The 17,497-nt window shown below is 39.0% G+C and overlaps 1 protein-coding gene across 1 annotated transcript; it reads left to right on the forward strand.

Moving 5' to 3' along the window:
* Positions 1–248: 248 nt before the first annotated feature.
* On the forward strand, positions 249–1,441 carry LOC143637369 (uncharacterized). Its single transcript, XM_077104773.1, has 2 exons — positions 249–611; positions 920–1,441. The coding sequence occupies exons 1-2, from the start codon at positions 249–251 to the stop codon at positions 1,439–1,441; spliced, it is 885 nt and encodes a 294-aa protein (XP_076960888.1).
* The last annotated feature ends 16,056 nt before the right edge of the window (positions 1,442–17,497 follow it).

The raw sequence follows: 17,497 nt of genomic DNA on the forward strand, positions 1-17,497 counted from the left end.
AACGAAAATTACGAAGCAAAAAACGACGTTGTGGCTTCTTATCTCTCGCAAGCAAAAGACTTAATCCGCCAGTTCTCCTCCTTCAACATTGTTCACATTAAGAGGAGTGAAAACAAATCTGCGGACGCTCTTAGCAAACTAGCCTCGACAAATTTCGAGCATTTTGCTAAGGATATTCGTGTGGAAGTCTTAGATAACCCATCCGTTCCTCAAAATCAACTCTTGGTAATTCAAACGGGCGCCGAGTCATGGATGACACCGATCAAAGCTTATTATCATCCGGAGCCCTCCCAGCAGAAAAAGCTGAGGCGCGGAAGATTAAGCACAAGGCTTTGAATTACCAATTGAACAATGGTATGTTATACCGGAGATCATTTCTAGGAGCACTGTTGCGTTGCATGGATGCGGAAGACGCGAATTATCTAATACGAGAAATTCACGAAGGCATTTGTGGCTTGCACGCGGGTCCTAGAATGACTGTTGCAAAAATCATGGAAGCAGGGTATTATTGGCCTGGCATGCACTTAGACGCTGTGCAAGAAATCAGAAAGTGTGATTCTTGCCAACGTCATGCCCCCAATACCTTACGTCCTAAAAATGAACTGATCCTGGTAATATCCGCTTGGCCGTTCTAGAAGTGGGCTATAGACATTATGGGACCATTCCCGGAAGCCCCTGGACGGGTCAAATTTTTGATAGTGGCCATTGATTACTTCACCAAGTGGGTAGAAGCCAAACCGGTTGCATCAATAACGGCATCAAGTGTCAAAAAGTTCCTATGGGAATTCATCATTTGCCGGTTTGGTCTCCCGCAAGAATTGGTATGTGACAATGGGACCCATTTTCTGATAGCGGACTACAAGAATGGTTGAAAGAACTTCAAGTCATTCAAAATTTTACATCTGTAGCTCATCGGCAGGCAAATGGTCAGGTCAAAAGAACCAACCGGACTATCAAAGAAGGGATTAAGGCAAGGTTAGGAACTAAACATACGGGTTGGGTGGATGAATTGCCCCATGTACTTTGGGCCTTTCGCACCCAAAAGAATTCCAACAACTCTGAGAAGCCGTTTAGTCTAACCTATGGCACCGAGGCCATGATCCCAGCCGAAATCGGGATTCTATCCGCAAGAGTTTTATTAATTGATGACAATAATTATGAACTCAGGATGAATCTGGGTTTGCTGGAGGAAAGAAGAGAACTTGCATCGATCCGCGAGTATAATTATAAGCGACAGCTTCAGAAATATTACAACTCGCGGGTTAGGAAATGTGAGTTCGATGCGGGAGACTTTGTCTTCCGTAACAATGAGGCTTCCGGCCAGAAGCCTCCGGGCAAGTTGGCCCCAACTTGGGAAGGCCCTTACAAGATAAAACAAGTCTTGTCTAAAGGTGCTTACAAGTTAGAGAAATTAGATGGGACGCAGGTCCCGCGAACTTGAAATGGGGCACAACTAAAAAAGTGTTACATCTAGCAGTTTCGTTTATTTGTATTTTGGCCTACGTGCCCGAATAGACTAGTTGAAGCTTTGTAATTTTAGTTTGTACTTTGGCTTATGCCCGTTATATGGAAAGTTTTTGTTAAGTCTCTTGATGCATAGTAATCTTGTATTGATAAAATCGAAGATCCGGAAGAACACTTATATTATAACATATAAGACAAAGTGTACCGGAGAAAGCAAAACTTCTTATTTATTATCAAAAGAGATTACAAAACAAAGTACATATACATTTACATGGAGAGTAGATCTACATCTAAGAAGCTGTATCTTCATCCTCCTTGTCTCCGGCTTCAGTATCGTCTTGATCTTCCTCGTCCAAATCAAGAAGAACCTTCAGCTGGTCAATAGCATCTTCTTTATCAGCAAGATCGGATATCTGCTCTGAAATCGAAAACCTTAGAGTGTCATAAGTCTTCGTCTTTTCAGTAAGAATTGCAGCAGTATCCTTGTCGTGAAGAATGAATTCTTCCGGAACTCGGCTTTCGGAGGCAAAATTATAGCCCTCCTGAAACCCTAGTTAGCGTCTGGCCTGCTTGGAGGCACTCAAGAGCACTGCAACGCAGTCACCAAGAACATCACTCCGATGAACTTGTGTGATAACCTGTTAAGAAAAATTTAAACATAAGCAATTGAGATAGGCATAATTCCTACCGGCGGAATAAAAGGCATACATACCTCGGGAATGCCTTCCGCCAGAAGCCACTTCTTATCCGCCTCCGCCCATAGTAACTTCATGTTTTGGCTAGCATATTCCAGTGATTGTTCCCGGCTTTTGGCGTTGAGGTCGAACAGACGTTTATCTTTGGCCCCTGAATCAGCCTGAAGAGTTTTTATCAACTCAGCTTGCTCCTCCAATTGCTTATCAGCAGCAAGACGGCTGGCCCTTTCAGCTTCATAAGCTTTGAAATTCTCTTGAGCTTCAGTCAGAGCATTGAAAGCTTCTTTCTTGGACTCCAGCAATTTAAGCTCTAAATCATCCCATTCCTCGTTCATCAACAACCAATCACGAGTGATCTCTTGGTTGGCAGAAATAGTATTCGCCAGGTTATAGGAATTTGAGTTCAAAAATTCCTGACGAATACGGCGACGTTGTCGCTCCCTTTCTGCGGGAGGAAGACTCTCCCGCAGATACTCAAAGCAGAGGTCCACATCATTATACATCGAATTTCGACGTAATGACCAACGTGGATTATGAGGGGCAGCGACCTCTTCCGTAGGAGGTGGAGAGGTCTGACCCCTATAGCGAAACGCACTGACACCCCTTAGTCCCTAAATTGATGCACATTAAAATTTGGAGACATACGGAGGGCGTCAGACTCAACAATATCCTTTTCCTTCAATGGAGAAGTGTCCGTCAGATTGATTGGATCCTAAAGAGTGTTTTGTGGGGAGGATGGTGGAGTAGGAAGTTTCAGAGCACCAGAGCTCTTTAAACCGGAAACATCTTCCGGAAAACCCTTTGAACCTACTGACGTAATGATAATCACGCATCAGATACATTACTGTTTGAAAGCATGATAAATGTAAGAGAGAATGATATTACCTAAGGAGGGGTCCCCAGCATCGCGTTGATGAAGGCGCGACTCCAACTCAACGACTTTAGCCTTCTTCATCTTTTTAGATGGAGCTGCTTTAGTGGGTTGAGCCTTACGTTTACCAACTGCCTTAGACACGCCTGCATCAGTGGCTTGAGGCTCTCCCTCAAGTTTGGAGTCCTCAACAACCTGGTGATCACCATCATCACCCGCTGCTTGCTTGGCGGCAGCTTTGGAATCCAGTTTACGGGTCAAACCTATAGTTGAACGCAATGGGTTAAAAGCATCACCCGTAGAACCTTCCTCGAAGAGTGATGACTCCTCACTAGATGAAAGAAGTACTATCACCCCTCGGGAAGTAGCAGCGGTAAGGGGTCGAGGTTGTTGAATACCCTCACCTTTCAAGACGAACTCCTCACCTTGAGCATGCATCACCTCAGAAACCACAGGTTCCAGGCTCAGGGTAGTGGAAAATAAAAAATTGGTACGAGTACGCTCCAAGAAAGGTGCATCCCTTGGATCAATATGGCGACGTAACATCATCCCTCCCTCGTGATCTAGAAGAACGCTGACTACGAAACCCTCGTCTATACAAGAAACCAGTAAAGTTAAAACAAGGAAGGATATTGAGACTAAATTAGCAACATACTTACGTTTATCCAAGTTCTCGTAATACGGTTCTAGTTTAGGGAATGGCCATAAGCGGCTCATCTTAGCATACACCATTGCTCCTTCGTGAATTGGGCGCATGGGTGTTGGCGTCTGGGTTAAAGTATCGAACCACTTATGACCCTCAAACTCAATGGCGGGGATCTCGGGGGCTTGGTCTTCCGGTTTCCGTCGGGTCATCGTAAACGGGATGACATCTTCCCAGATCCAAAAGAACTTGGATTTCCACCCATGGATACTGCGGATCCATTCAAAACCAATTGGATCTTTTCCAGTGGTGGCAAAACCATACCATCCATCACGGTATGTCATTTTGTAAAAAATGGCAAACATATTGACGAACGATTCATAGTTATGGGATTGGCAACAGAATTCGAAGTGTCGAATTCTTAGCATCCCAAAGGGGTGAATTTGGGATAAATGGAGCTTATAGGCTTTCAAAACGGACCGAACGAATTTCGTCATAGGCAGACGGAAAATACCCGTAGTAAAGTGGTCCAAGTATACGGCCATCTTCTTCGCCGGTGGTGCTGTGGCAATAGCACCTTCTGCCGGACGTTCGGCTTCCCATTCCAGCGCCAGTCCGTACACGTTTCTCACATCGTCAAAATCTTTTTCTTTAATGTTGCATCCGACCTCGTGGATGGCAGGGGGATTCTTCTTATCAACAGCCATCATAATATAATCTGATTAACGAAAAGAAGACGAAGTCTTAGAGATCTCAGATTTGTTGAATACTTGAGAGAAAATTTTCGAAAGCGATAAGAACAAATGAATGGTTATGGACTTATTTATACTCATCGCAATAAATGCGTTTGATGGATTAACAGAGGAAAGAGAAAGTACGGGCCGTTGGATGAATAACACGTTAGGCGGGAAATTCGAAAAAGTGTGCACAGACTGTCAAAAGGTGTCCCATCAGCCGTTGCTTAAAATTTCTTTCCCTGCCACGTCATCAACATCATCCAAGTTGCAAAATTCAAAAGTTAAAAATATCTTGCAAAGATATTATTTTAAAAGAACACAGTCAGCAAGGCATAAAAGTTCTTTTCATTAATACTCAAAAGGGAGATTACAAAATTACAAATAACAAATTACAAGCCATACTAAATCTATGGGTTAGGAGTTGATGTGTCTTCTGGGTCTTGGAGAGAAGCATCCTCAGACTCTTTATCCTCAGATTCATCATCTAGGTACACCCGCAACTGCTTCATGCCATCTCCAGCGGACGCAAACTCCAGAAGCATGTTCTGCAGCGGAAGGACTAGAGTATTATACTCTTTCATCCGCATATCATACTCCTGTTGAACGTCGAGGCCATGAAGTGGATGGATTTTGATAGGTTTTCCAGACTGAGCAAATGCCATCCCTTCATTGAAGCCTTTCATCCGGCCAACTCCTTCGGAAGCCGTCATTAAATTCACGAAACAATCAGTTAGCTTGGGGCTTCCTTTGATGTGTCGGATGACCTGATAATAAACATATTAGTATCTGTAGAGATATCAGAACAAGTAATTAATAAGGGAAACTTAGAGAGTTGAGCCCTTGATTGAGGAACCATTGTCGATCTCGCTCAGCATGCTCCGCCCTAGTCCGATGCACTTGAAGTTCATTGACTGCTTCGGAAGCGCGATTCTCTGCTTCAAAGCGAGACTGTAGCAAGGAATCATAGGCAGACTGCATTTCAGTGGCAGTTTTATCCTTGAGTTCAGCTTGCTCCTTCTGCAATCTTAATTCGGCCTCAAGCTCTTGGACCCGGCTGCCTTGGCAGGTCAATTCTTCTTGTGCCTTCGCCAGTTCATCCTTCTTTTTCTGAGTCTCAGCTCGCGCGGCTTCAAGCACGGCATTTTGCCTCTCATAGGCTTCTTTCCACTTCTGAGCAGCGGCGGAGCTTCGGTCTTTTTCTTGCTTAAGGGCATCCTCGGTGTTAGTTTGTTTCCACCGGGCTGCACTCGCTACTTTTTGGTGTTCCTCGGCCTCTTACTTTGCAGCATTTAAGGCTCGAGTAGTCTCACCAATCTTCCCCCCATCGTACGCCACTCGCATAAAATTTCCTGGCTACAAGCTAAACTGTTAGCCAAGGAAACAGAAAGATCGACATGGAGGTCCTCGCGAGAGCGATTAAGCAGATGCGTCATCTCTGCAGGAGGTACGCAGTGTTTGACAAAATTAACACAGGTCCCGGGATCAGAGAACCGGGATCCGTTGACAATATCCCAATGAGGGACAAACAGGTCATAATCCCCTCCCAAAACAGCATCTCCAAAATATTGGGAACTTGAAGTCTCGAGACGAGTGGGGATTGACAAGGGTGGACGTAAACCGCCTTATGTTGAACCTCCCCCAAACTCGTGGGTAGAAGGCCCAAATTGGAAATTACCTCCCGCACTCGTTGTCAATGGTGAGGAGGTAGAAAGCATTTGAGAAGCAGGTCGGGAAGGAGATTCGTGAAGCCTGAACCCAGCCTCATCCACGACCGGGTTATTGCTTTCATAACCAGTGGGCCCCCCATCCTCGAAAAGATAATCAAGTGAATCGTTAGGCTTAGGCTGAACATTGGACCCCTCCACATTTGAATCCATAGGAGGGGTAGCAGGCTTATCTTCTGCCTCCTTCTCCGGAGGAGGAGAAGGTTGTTTCTCAATAATAGGGATTGAAACTGGTGGCTTCACAGACACATCGTCCCTATCAATCGATGGATCTGCACACAATGAAACATTATTTAACTACAAGTGATGTAAATAAAGATATAGAATAAAGACTCATACCATTCACCATCTTCAGTCAATCCGCAAGAACAGACTGCGGCTTCTTGGAGCGACGCGTCCGTTGCTTCTTGGTCACGGGTTCATCCCGAGTACTTGTAGAACCTGTACCCATTTCAGTAGCCTTGAATTATCCAAGAGGTCGCTTCTGTGCTAACTCTGCTAACAAGTGTGACACGGATGAAGTCTCAGAAGCAACATCAAAGCATTCTTCCTCTGAGGACGATAACTCGTCACTCGATGATAGAATAGTGAATATCCCCTCAGAGGTAAGCGCGGTGAGAGGAGGAGGATTGAGAATGTACGCACATGTCTGAAAAGTAGCATCGGAAACAACAGGTTCAGCACGCACCCTCACCGGAAAAAGAAAGTATTTCGCGGTCTTCTCAAGGATAGGTGTATCCTTTGCGTCGCGAATGCTCTTCATCACACAACCTCTGTCGTCAAATAAGGCATTTAACATAGGTCCAGGACCTGGAGAATAGAAATATCAAAGTTAGTCATATAATTTTCTAAAAACAATAAAAGAAAAGAACTTACATTCATCTAAGCCATGAAACACAGGCTCTAAAAAGTGAGATGGCCACAGGCGGCTCATTCCAGCCCACACGAGGGCTTCCTCGGGTAAAGATCGCATAGGGGTTGGATTGGTAGTCAGAAGGCGGAACCATTCTTTTCCCTCGTGAGAGGTATGAGTAACATCAAGAAGCGCCTAATTCACCGAGTGACGTGTCATGCGGCTCGGCACCACGTCCTCGGAAATCCAGAAGAACTTGTTCTTCCAGTCGGAGAACCGTTCTCAACTTCCTGGTCGATTCGCCTACCCGATACAGCTTGGCAAGTGAACCACCCGTTTCGGTTGACCATCCGATAAAAAACAACAAATCGGTCAAGACGTGGTACCAGATCGTGAGCCATACACACGAATTCGAAATGACGAATTCGCGCGATGGCACGAGGGTGCAACTGGGACAATTGGATCCCAAAAGTACCCAATATCTTCATAATAAACTTTGTTACAGGGAAACGGAAATTCCCATAAACAAAGAAATCAGAATACACAGCCAATTTCCCAGGAGGTGGGAAACTGGCTATAGAACCAGCAGAGGGGAATTCCGGCCCCCATTCCGGTGGAATACCATACGTCTCAAGGAGTTTCTGATACTCAGTTTGGTCATATTGGACCTCTATCTCGTCAATTTCAGACTGTGTTTCATTACAACAAGGATCTATCAAGTACCATGTAATTTTAAGAAAAATCGATTCCTTGTTTTATTATTTCACAATTTTTACACCACTTTTTCATCAATTCCTTGTTTTATCATTTGGGTGTGATTCCTTGTGTTTAGTTTTAATTCTTGAGTCATGTTTACGGGTCTAGTAATTCGAGTCTTGTATTATTAATCGAGTCGCTAACGTAGTTTTTGTAGTTCGACTTTGTTTGGTGGTTTTGAGATTTGCTAGTTTGAAGATTATATGAGCTAGAGAGACGATCCCTAAGAAAAATTTATTGAAAAAGACAAGTGTGGGGATGGAGCAGCCGAGCCGTATACTTTATATTTATTTATTTTCTGCTATTTATTCATGTTTTATTTGTGGGTTGGTGAAACACTTTAATTGTATAATATCTATCATTTTGATAAGATACATTATTAGATATGTTTGTTTTGTTTTGCCGCTTACGTTCGTGAAAGAAGGAGTTACCATTTGCTGAGCACGTTCGTAGTTGGAGAGCATTCATGGAAGAAGACTTTGGCATCATGTTTCATGCGCATATTAACAGCTAAGTCTTTCCATTTATCTTGCTTGTTAATTTTTTATTTTGTTTTTATTTTTAGATTTTTAGTTTTTGTAGTCCGACTTTATTTTATTTTATTTTTATTTTAAGTCGTCCTTATCCTTGCATTGAGGGCAATGCAAAATTTAAGTGTGGGGATAGGATAATTGAGTCGTAGTTTAAATCGAGTTTAAATTTAAAAATGAAAAAAGTTATAAAAAAATTTTAAAAAAAATTTTGAAAAAAAATTGAAAAATGTTTAAAAATGTCACTTGAATTTAGTTTTTTGCGTTAAAGTGGGAGATGATGATATTTATCGGGAAATTGGTTTTTCAAACTACTAATAATATGAGATAAATAAAAGAAAACACACTTTACTTGGGATGTGTCGGTAGGCTCAGCCTTGAGAATGAAAGGACAATTTGATAAAATGGTTAAAACGGAAATCTCTTGTGGGTAAAGCGTTTTGTCCGTGGAAAATAAGTAATGAAAGGTCGGGCCATACTCAAGCCTCAATTATTGGTATGAAAAAGTGGATATATCATAAATTTTAAAAATCTGAATACGTTATCATATGATGCTTGGGTAGGTTTAACGTTAGTGTATGCCGTGTAGCCTGTGATATAAACTTAAAACTGCTAGTTTGGTGTTTTACACCTCATCAGCGTATGGTTTTATAACCTTAAATCCTGTATTGATGGGATGCTTCGGGTCCGAAGACCATGGGTCTGTATGCCGACTATTCATCTGGGTATTCACAATTCCAAATGGGGTGTGAATATTTAAAATTAAGCCAAAAAGAGCAAACCCTTATAAGTCTATAAACATGATCACAAGAGTACAAAAGTACAAATTCACTACAGACTTGATCATCCACGCTGTTAGCCATGTGGGGTCCCCTTGTTCGCGTCTCATTACCATTAAGAAACGGACCACAAGGGACACGCTACATGTAAGCCCTACAGATGAAATTTTGCATGCTCACCTATGGTGATGGGTTCGGGGTGTTGCTTGATAACGGGGGTATGTCATGTTGTGGGGAACACTAGCTATAAATTAATTGAACCTTAATCGTATCTAATGGCTGCTTGGTAGACTTTGATGCTTAAGTTTAGGTGGATAAACAATACCCTTGATCGTCTTATCTATTCATTAGAGGTGGCAAATAGGTTGGGTTGGGTTGAACGAGTCATGGGTTGAAACGAGTCATGGGTCAAAACGAGTATGAGTCAAAATGAGTTTGGGTCAAAACGAGTCAATTAAAAAAAAGGTTGTTTTGGTTTGGGTCAAAATAGGTTATGGTCAAACCGGGTTTTGAGTTTTTTTTTTTTTTTTTGTGAACGAAAATAACGGCTGAAATATTTTAGTTTTTTTAGATTTTTCGTTTTTTACTTATATTTTAAGTTAAGATTTTCTTAATTATTTTTTCCGAATTTTTGTTGAGGGGTTTTCTATTAAGATCAAAAACCCTCAAAAAAATATTCAAAAATAATAATAAAAAATTATAACTCAAAATATAAATCATAAACTAAAAAAGTAAAAACATTAAAATGTTTCATACATTGTACTCGTTCCATAAAAAAAACATCTAAAATCGAACCGAAACTGAAAGAATCGAAGAAAATGAAACAAAAAAACAAAAAGCCAAAACCGGACCACATCAATCGAAATCAAAAAAATCAATCAAAACGAAACTAAAAGAATTCATAACGAAAAAAACAAAACTGAAAAAACGAACAAAACGAGTCCGGAATCGACCAGAAAGAAACAAAAGAAACCAAAACCCAACACGTCACGGGTGAAAACTCTTGTTGACTTGAAACCTAAACCAAACCCCAACTGATCTGAAACCCGTTTCGTGCCAAAACCTGTCTTGTAGGAAAACCCGTTCCGATCCGAAACCTGTCACATTTCCTTAGGACACTAACCCACATCGACCCATTTCTTTGAACTTGTCAACCCGTTTTGACCCGAAAATAAAAGGATGAAATTTCAAATGACTCATTTTGACCCATTTATTTAAAACCTTTTACCCAAACCAACTCATTTAACTTTTAAAACAACTCAAATTGACTCATTTGAAAGAGTTTGGGTTAAGATTGCCACCCCTACTATTCATGAAAAAAATAGAGCAACAAAAGTTTTGAATCTGCTAATTTTGAGGTTTAAGTCAAGTTGGGGTGGTATGGTCCGGTAAAAGCTGAATATAAGCGGGTCTTAATTGTGTAAACCACTGAGTACAATTATTGTCGGATCTTAATTGTCCCGGTAAAGATTAAGGCATGGGTTTAAGTGGACAACAATATCGGTGATCGCAGTTTTTGCGTTTTTCTGAGCTTTAAAAATTAACCTATATGTTTGTTAGACTGTAATTTTCCGATTCTGATCCAACTGCATAAGACTTTTTCAGGGACGAAAAAAGTGTAAGTGTGGGGATATTTGACATACATGTATTTATACATCTCGAATCTCGTGTAAAGTTATGTTTATTTAATGTTTTGAGTTCATTTTAGTTCGAGTTTTGTTAATCTTTTATTAATTAAGGTTTTTGAATCAAGTTTATATATAATTATCATGTTTTAACTCTTTTGGTGTCTTGCATTTTAAACTTAATTCTTTCTATCATTTCATGCGAAGCTTATGTTCGTTTTATTCGTCAACGGTTACATGATTACTTCACTTAAGAGTTTTGATTTATTTTCATGTAGTTGGTGGCTTGGTGATCAAGGGATAGAAGGTCTAGAAGTTTCTATGCGTTACTTGGAGTTCAAAAAAGAGTTTTAACAAGTTATATCAAGAAATAATAAAAAATTGCGGAATTCCTCCCTTGAGCACGCCGCGCCGCGCGGAGCCCAATGCCAAGGGGGTCGCGCGGCGCCTAGGGACCCCTGTTCATCCGTTTTTGCAAAGTCCAAGCCCAGCTCGCGTTATATATAAAGATAATTGCATTCTTAGACGATTGGAAGCTTGATTGCAGCCGATTCCAAGAGGTTTTCCAAGGGTTTAAAGGTGATTTGAAGCTAGGAACCAAGGAGGATCGAGAGAACTTTCATCCGGGTGTTCGAGGATCAATCGCAAAGGGTTTTATCGCTCTAACTTTCGTTCCTTGTTCATTATTCTTGATGTCTTTCCTATTTGTTTTTAAGACTTGTTTAGGATTGTTTTTAATAATGATTCTAGGCTAGACTTCATGTCTACCTAGGTTTGATGAACATGTTTTGCTAAATTCCAATAGTTGTAAGGTGAGGAGTTGTTCGTGTGTCTTGGTCAATTGCATGCTAGGATAGATTGTGACAATATTCTTGCTTAGTGCGGTGATCCTTGCTCATGATGTCATGATGAGTTTATCAAGTTATCTAGAGTTTAGTGTTTCGTAAGATTGCTTGCTTTAGATACTATTAATTAACCCTAGTTGATGACTTTGCGGAAATCAATATTACTGATTGCTTAATAATCTAATAATTGTTCTTTGGGATTTCATGTGATTCAGTCAAGGGTCCTTAGGGTTTGTTAGTTGAAAATGTTTAGAAATCAGTTGCCATAATCATGTTATTTGTCCATTGCTTGATGATTGTTGATACATGGGATTCTTACCTAGGTAGATTCCTTCTCTGATTGGTTTCGATCTCGTGATTAATTGCTTATTTTCTCGTTCACTTGTTTATTTAATTTCTTAGTTTAATCTTAGTTTAAAACCCCCCCTTTAAACATTAATAATAAATAGTCGTGTCGTAAGTCGAGTCTAATTAGTTAATTAACGTAATTTTTAGAGTCATGTGGGTTCGATATTCCGGACTTACTTAGCTTTAGTACAATTGACCGGTTCACTTGCCGGTGTTTTGTGTAGTTGAGTCTTAAGTCTAGTTTTTATTACTTGTTAATTTGGTTAATATTTAATTGACTGTTTTAAGCACATCATCTACCAAGATGCTTTCTTGAGCAATACGTGACGTATCAACCAATCAATGAAGGACACCTGGCCAGACCGTTATAATCGTGCACATGGCCCAGGTTGTCTACCATCTTATCATATGATGACACGTGTCCAGGTTGTTATACATGCACATGCAACGTATGAACTAGACCTGTAGTATGAGGACACGTGTCCAGGCGGTTGCAAGAGCATCTTCTAAAATGACAACTGGCTCAATCACCTTCCCACACATTCGGCTATAAATACCCTCTCAATCATCATGAGGTATTCATTCACTCTCACTGTACTCTCTCAGTTTACTTAAGTACTTTATATTTTCATCAGAACGGTACTTATTCTCACGCCGGAGGGTACGGGAAGACCCCCCACCTTGTCCTTCTCGTAACGAGCTCACGGTGTTCTGTTTTGCAGGATTCACGTCATTGGACTTTGGGAATTGTATTCATATCGTATTGGCAGTTAACCGTATCCTACCATGTGGACTCATCGGATCTAGGACCCATCTAGGGGAGTAGATCCGTGTTTCTTCACTCGGACATCGGTGCTCTCCAAATTTGGAGAGTGCGGTAGCCCAAATACAAGAAAGTCATTTCTAAAAAAACGATTTAATGGAGGGTTTTTTTTTAATATAATTCTTGTCCAAAAAAACTGTAACTACTTTATTCATGATGATATGATATTAAAAATGTTTTTGTTATATAAAACAATGTAAAAAACCTACTATATACAATAAAGATAGTAATTTAGAGGATGATAGTTGCATTAGTTAACTTTGATAGTGTATAAGATCATGTAGTAGGAACAAGACATGCAAATCCCAATTCAAAATATCACAACATCAAAAACAACCTGGAGTGACCGACACTGGGGTCAACGTAATCAACGTTGTCTGCAACTCAAAATCCCATGTTTTTGTCCATAAACTCACCCGTTTACACTTTGATAGTTATACAAATACTACTAGCTACTTCAATTAATTAATCAATCAGAACTTGTTACCGACATTCATGTTTTCAACGTGCATATTCGCAAGTGGGTCAAAAATTACTCACTCACTTTTCTTTTCTATCTAAAGTCTAAACCATTTACATTCAATTAATATGGTGTATCTAGCTGTTTCTATTCGGTCATTAACACACTAATAATTATTGTGTGCTATCTTATTTTATGAATTTTATGACAATATATACCATAATATGATCATCAACAATTCGTTCGTGTTCCATTGAAAAATCTTTAATTTTTCCTTAACTCTTAACTCATACTACAAAATATAGACCACTCCCTTGGAAGCCCCTAAAAGCATCCTAACCCATCTAAAACAAGTCGTTGGGCTCTTTTATATATATATATATATATGGAGAGAGAGAAAGAATCAAGAGAGAACTCCTTCTTAAAGAACGAACTAGGAAACTAACAATAAAGTATTTTTAATTTAATTAAAAAATATTTTTAATTTTTTTTTTCTTTCATCATTCTTATATGTTGTTATTCTCCACCAAAAAAAATATAAAAATAAAAAAATTAAAAAAAAACTCATTGTAATGCATATATGCAATGACTTTTTCTTAATGCATATGTGCACTAGTGTGTATTTTATGTGTGCAATAGTGTTGATTATCATATATGTAATTGTTTGTATTGTATATGTGCAATAGTGCTATATTATATAAAAAAATAAAAAAAATTGATATAGTGCATATGTGCATTAGTGTTGTATTACATATATGCGATAGAGTGTATTGCATACAATTATTAGTGTTGTATTTGCATATATTTAATAGTGTGTATTGTATCATGCAATTGTGTTGTATTATATGCAATAAAACACTATTGTATACATGCAATAGGCATTAGTACAGATATGCACTACACCGACAAGTTTTTTTTTTTAGGTATCAATATCATCTTATTAAGAGGAAAAAATCACAAAATTTATTAAAAAAATTTCTAAGTTGTCAATCGAAATCAAAAAGAAATAAATAAAAAAACTGGATTTTTGTTCAAGAATATTTTTTTTAAATAGTTCAAAATAATTATTTACTAGTTCTTTCTTTAAGAGGAGTTCTCTCTAAATCTCACCCATATATATATATATATATATATATATATATATAAGAGGAGTTCTCTCTAAATCTCACCCATATATATATATATATATATATATATACATATATAGTGACATTCGTCAAAATTCGAGTCTCGAGTTGTATTCGTTTTGTAAACTTTTATTTTGTAAAACCGACTCAACATTTTTAGAACATTATTTAATTATTATATAATATTATTATAGACCTCGATCTTAAATAATCGATGTTTGTCATATTATAGTGTTGTTAAGAAAAACATAAGGGGTTCAAACTGATTTTCGTAAAGTCGTTATAAGTTTTACAAACCTTTAAACTCACATTAAACATAGATTGAAACTTAAAGAGGATGTTTTGAAAATATGTAATATATATATATATATATATATATATATATATATATATATATATATATATAAACTTGAAGAAAAGTAAACCCTAACCCTAACATAAACAACCCAGCCCCCCCCCCCCCACTCTCCTTTCCCTCCTCAATTTTCCGGCAGCCGCCTCCGGCGGCCGGAGCGGCGGTCCGGCGAGCCCCGACGCGACTTCCGACCCCAAACACCTCTGATGCGACCTCCGACAGCCGACCTCCCCTTTCCCTCTCACGGCTCTCCAGTAACCCCCTTTCCCTCTCCGGTTCGTTTTCCCGACGATCGGAAAACTGGCCGCCGGTGCTCCGCCTCTCTCTCCCTCTCGTTGCTCCGCCTCTCTCTCCCTCTCGCTGCTCCGTCTCTCTCCCTCTCCCTACTCCGTCTCTCTCTCCTCCCTCCCTCTCTCTCTCCCTCTCTCTCTCTCTCTCCGTCTCTCCCTCTCTCTCTCTCCGTCTCACTCACTCTCTCTCTCTCTGATGCGTTTTTCCGGCACACCTCCGGCAGCCGGAATGGGCTCCGGCGACAAGGTATAAAGTATGGTGGATACGTCTCCGGCAGACTTCATCTCCGACGACCATATGTACAGCTAATAGGTAAATTAACAATCGTGGATTTAATTATGAGTTTAATTAACAAATTGTTATCTTTGTTCGGTTGGTGTGTACGTTAGTTGTTGAACTAGAGGTCACGGGTTCGATTCTCATCCTAGACCGGTTTTGGTATTATTTTTATTACTTAACAAATTTTGGTTACTATTAGTACTAAATATCACTCCATAAAAATTATTATTAGTATTATTATGTTTAACTTACTATTATATGTAGTCATTATTAATATTATTATTATTATCATTAACAAAACAATTGTTTTTATCATTATTTTCATAATAAATAGATTATTATTATTATGATTATTATTATCATAATTATTATGATTATTAAGTAATATTATTAAATCCTATTATTGTTAATATTATCCACTTGTGTTATTGAATCGAAACCTATGTCGGGCCTAGTTGCCATTTAACGTCGTCATCACTCGAGTTATATTTTTATCACTAATACTACTATTATTAAAATGTTATAAGTATTAGTTATTATTAATATGGCACATATAATTATTATAATAATAATAATTATTATTATTAAAATTCATAAATCTATTAATAATGTATTCAACAACAAAAGTAATTATTGTTATATTTATTATTACTACTACTATTATTAGTTTTAACAACAATTCTCAACTGGTAGTATTATTATGTATTATTATCATCATTATCTTATATATATATCTATATATATATATAACATATTTTAAAATTATTATTATCATTTCTATCTTTATCATTAATAATATCGTTATAAGCTTTATTATCAATTCATTTTTATAAAACCGAACTCTTGATTTAAACCCGTCTTGTTTCTATTTAATATTGGTTTAGTTATTTAAAAGCCCAACAAAATAAAATTATTTTATTTTAATTATCAATTAAGTATGAGTCCCTAATCGTTAACAAATTAACAGGTAACATGATTTACAACCGAACCTTCTCGTTCGATGTTTCAACTGTAGTTTCAACTAAAGTTCATGTCACACCCCCATCTATGGCCTAGGGGCGTGACTCGATAGTTGGTACCACATTTATAAATAAATCAGAGTTACGATTGTTAGCGGAAGACTTTATAAAATATAAGGATTAAAGTTGTAAAATATTTACAATACAAAAGATGGAAACAAGTTCCATCTGTGTTTACTTGTTTTAAGTTTACAAAACCACCATTTAGCTATATTAACATTTGACAAAAATTATCCGAGCCATCGAATTCTTGAGCCTTCGTCCTTTAGCTCTAATCTTGGTTACCTGCAAAAATGTTATAAAAATACGTCAGCAACGAATGCTGGTGAATATGCTGACGCGAAAATATTTTCTTTTACTTTGCTACCCCTCGAGGGTTACGCGTGCCTCGGCCCATCTTGGCTTAGGAATAACAATGTTAAAACAATATCATTATAAACTCGAGTCTCTACCTAGGTCACCCCAGCAAGACACCGCAGCGTCCCGACGTACTTAGGTACCATAAATATACACAAGGTCATTCTCACTCGAACATACTTTGGTTCGGCCCATCGTGGCTGGAGGTCGTGACCAGGCGTGGTGCGATGTGCCCACCACATTTTACCACATATGTAAGGATCCAGACAAACGTATACTACAGCCTGAGGGCTAGGCTTTTACTCTTATTAATAATGTTTTTAGAGACACTTAGTCTCATGTAAAGTTTTACACATAACACGTTTGTTTATTTGAAAACAAGTTTGTAAATGCGCGATCAAGGTGTTCCTCGTATGACTGCGGAATGACGTCGGGGTATCCATATTGTGGCGGTGGGTCACGGTAACCCAGCGTCACCATCTCGAAATGGTTTCTCGGTTCAGGATACGGGACATAAGTCTGATCAGCTGCAAGGTAGAGGTATGTCTTGGCGGCTTTATTTTGCTCGCGAATCTCATCAGCTTGTTCTTGAATTGAAGGAATCCTTCCTTGAAATGGCGGGAAGCTTGATGAAGCTTGGTTCCTTAGCTGCTCAAGATACTGAACATACGGATCGACAGAACCATAGCTTGGGTTGTTGGAAGTGAGTGATCCACCAATAGATGTTGATATCTCATTAGGGTTGTCGGGATGCTCTTCTTCCGGTTCGGTTTCTTCCATAGGATCCTCCTCTTCGGGATCCTCCTCTTCTTCCTCCATAGGCTCTTCCTCCTCTTCCATATACTGAGTGGTTTCGTTGATCATCGCGGGTATCTTGAAACTCTCGTAAGGCATCGTCACCCTCATTCTTGGTTTG

This window comes from Bidens hawaiensis, unplaced genomic scaffold (genome assembly GCF_021521415.1).
Source record: "Bidens hawaiensis isolate Kalapana, Puna unplaced genomic scaffold, B.hawaiensis_p1.1 tig00008253_1, whole genome shotgun sequence".
NCBI lineage: Eukaryota > Viridiplantae > Streptophyta > Magnoliopsida > Asterales > Asteraceae > Bidens > Bidens hawaiensis.

Coding starts and splice junctions, on each gene's coding strand:
- LOC143637369 (XM_077104773.1), top strand. CDS start 249: ATGGATGACACCGATCAAAGCTTATTATCATCCGGAGCCCTCCCAGCA. Junction 612..919: donor CTAAAAATGAACTGATCCTG/GTAATATCCGCT, acceptor GCTCATCGGCAG/GCAAATGGTCAGGTCAAAAG.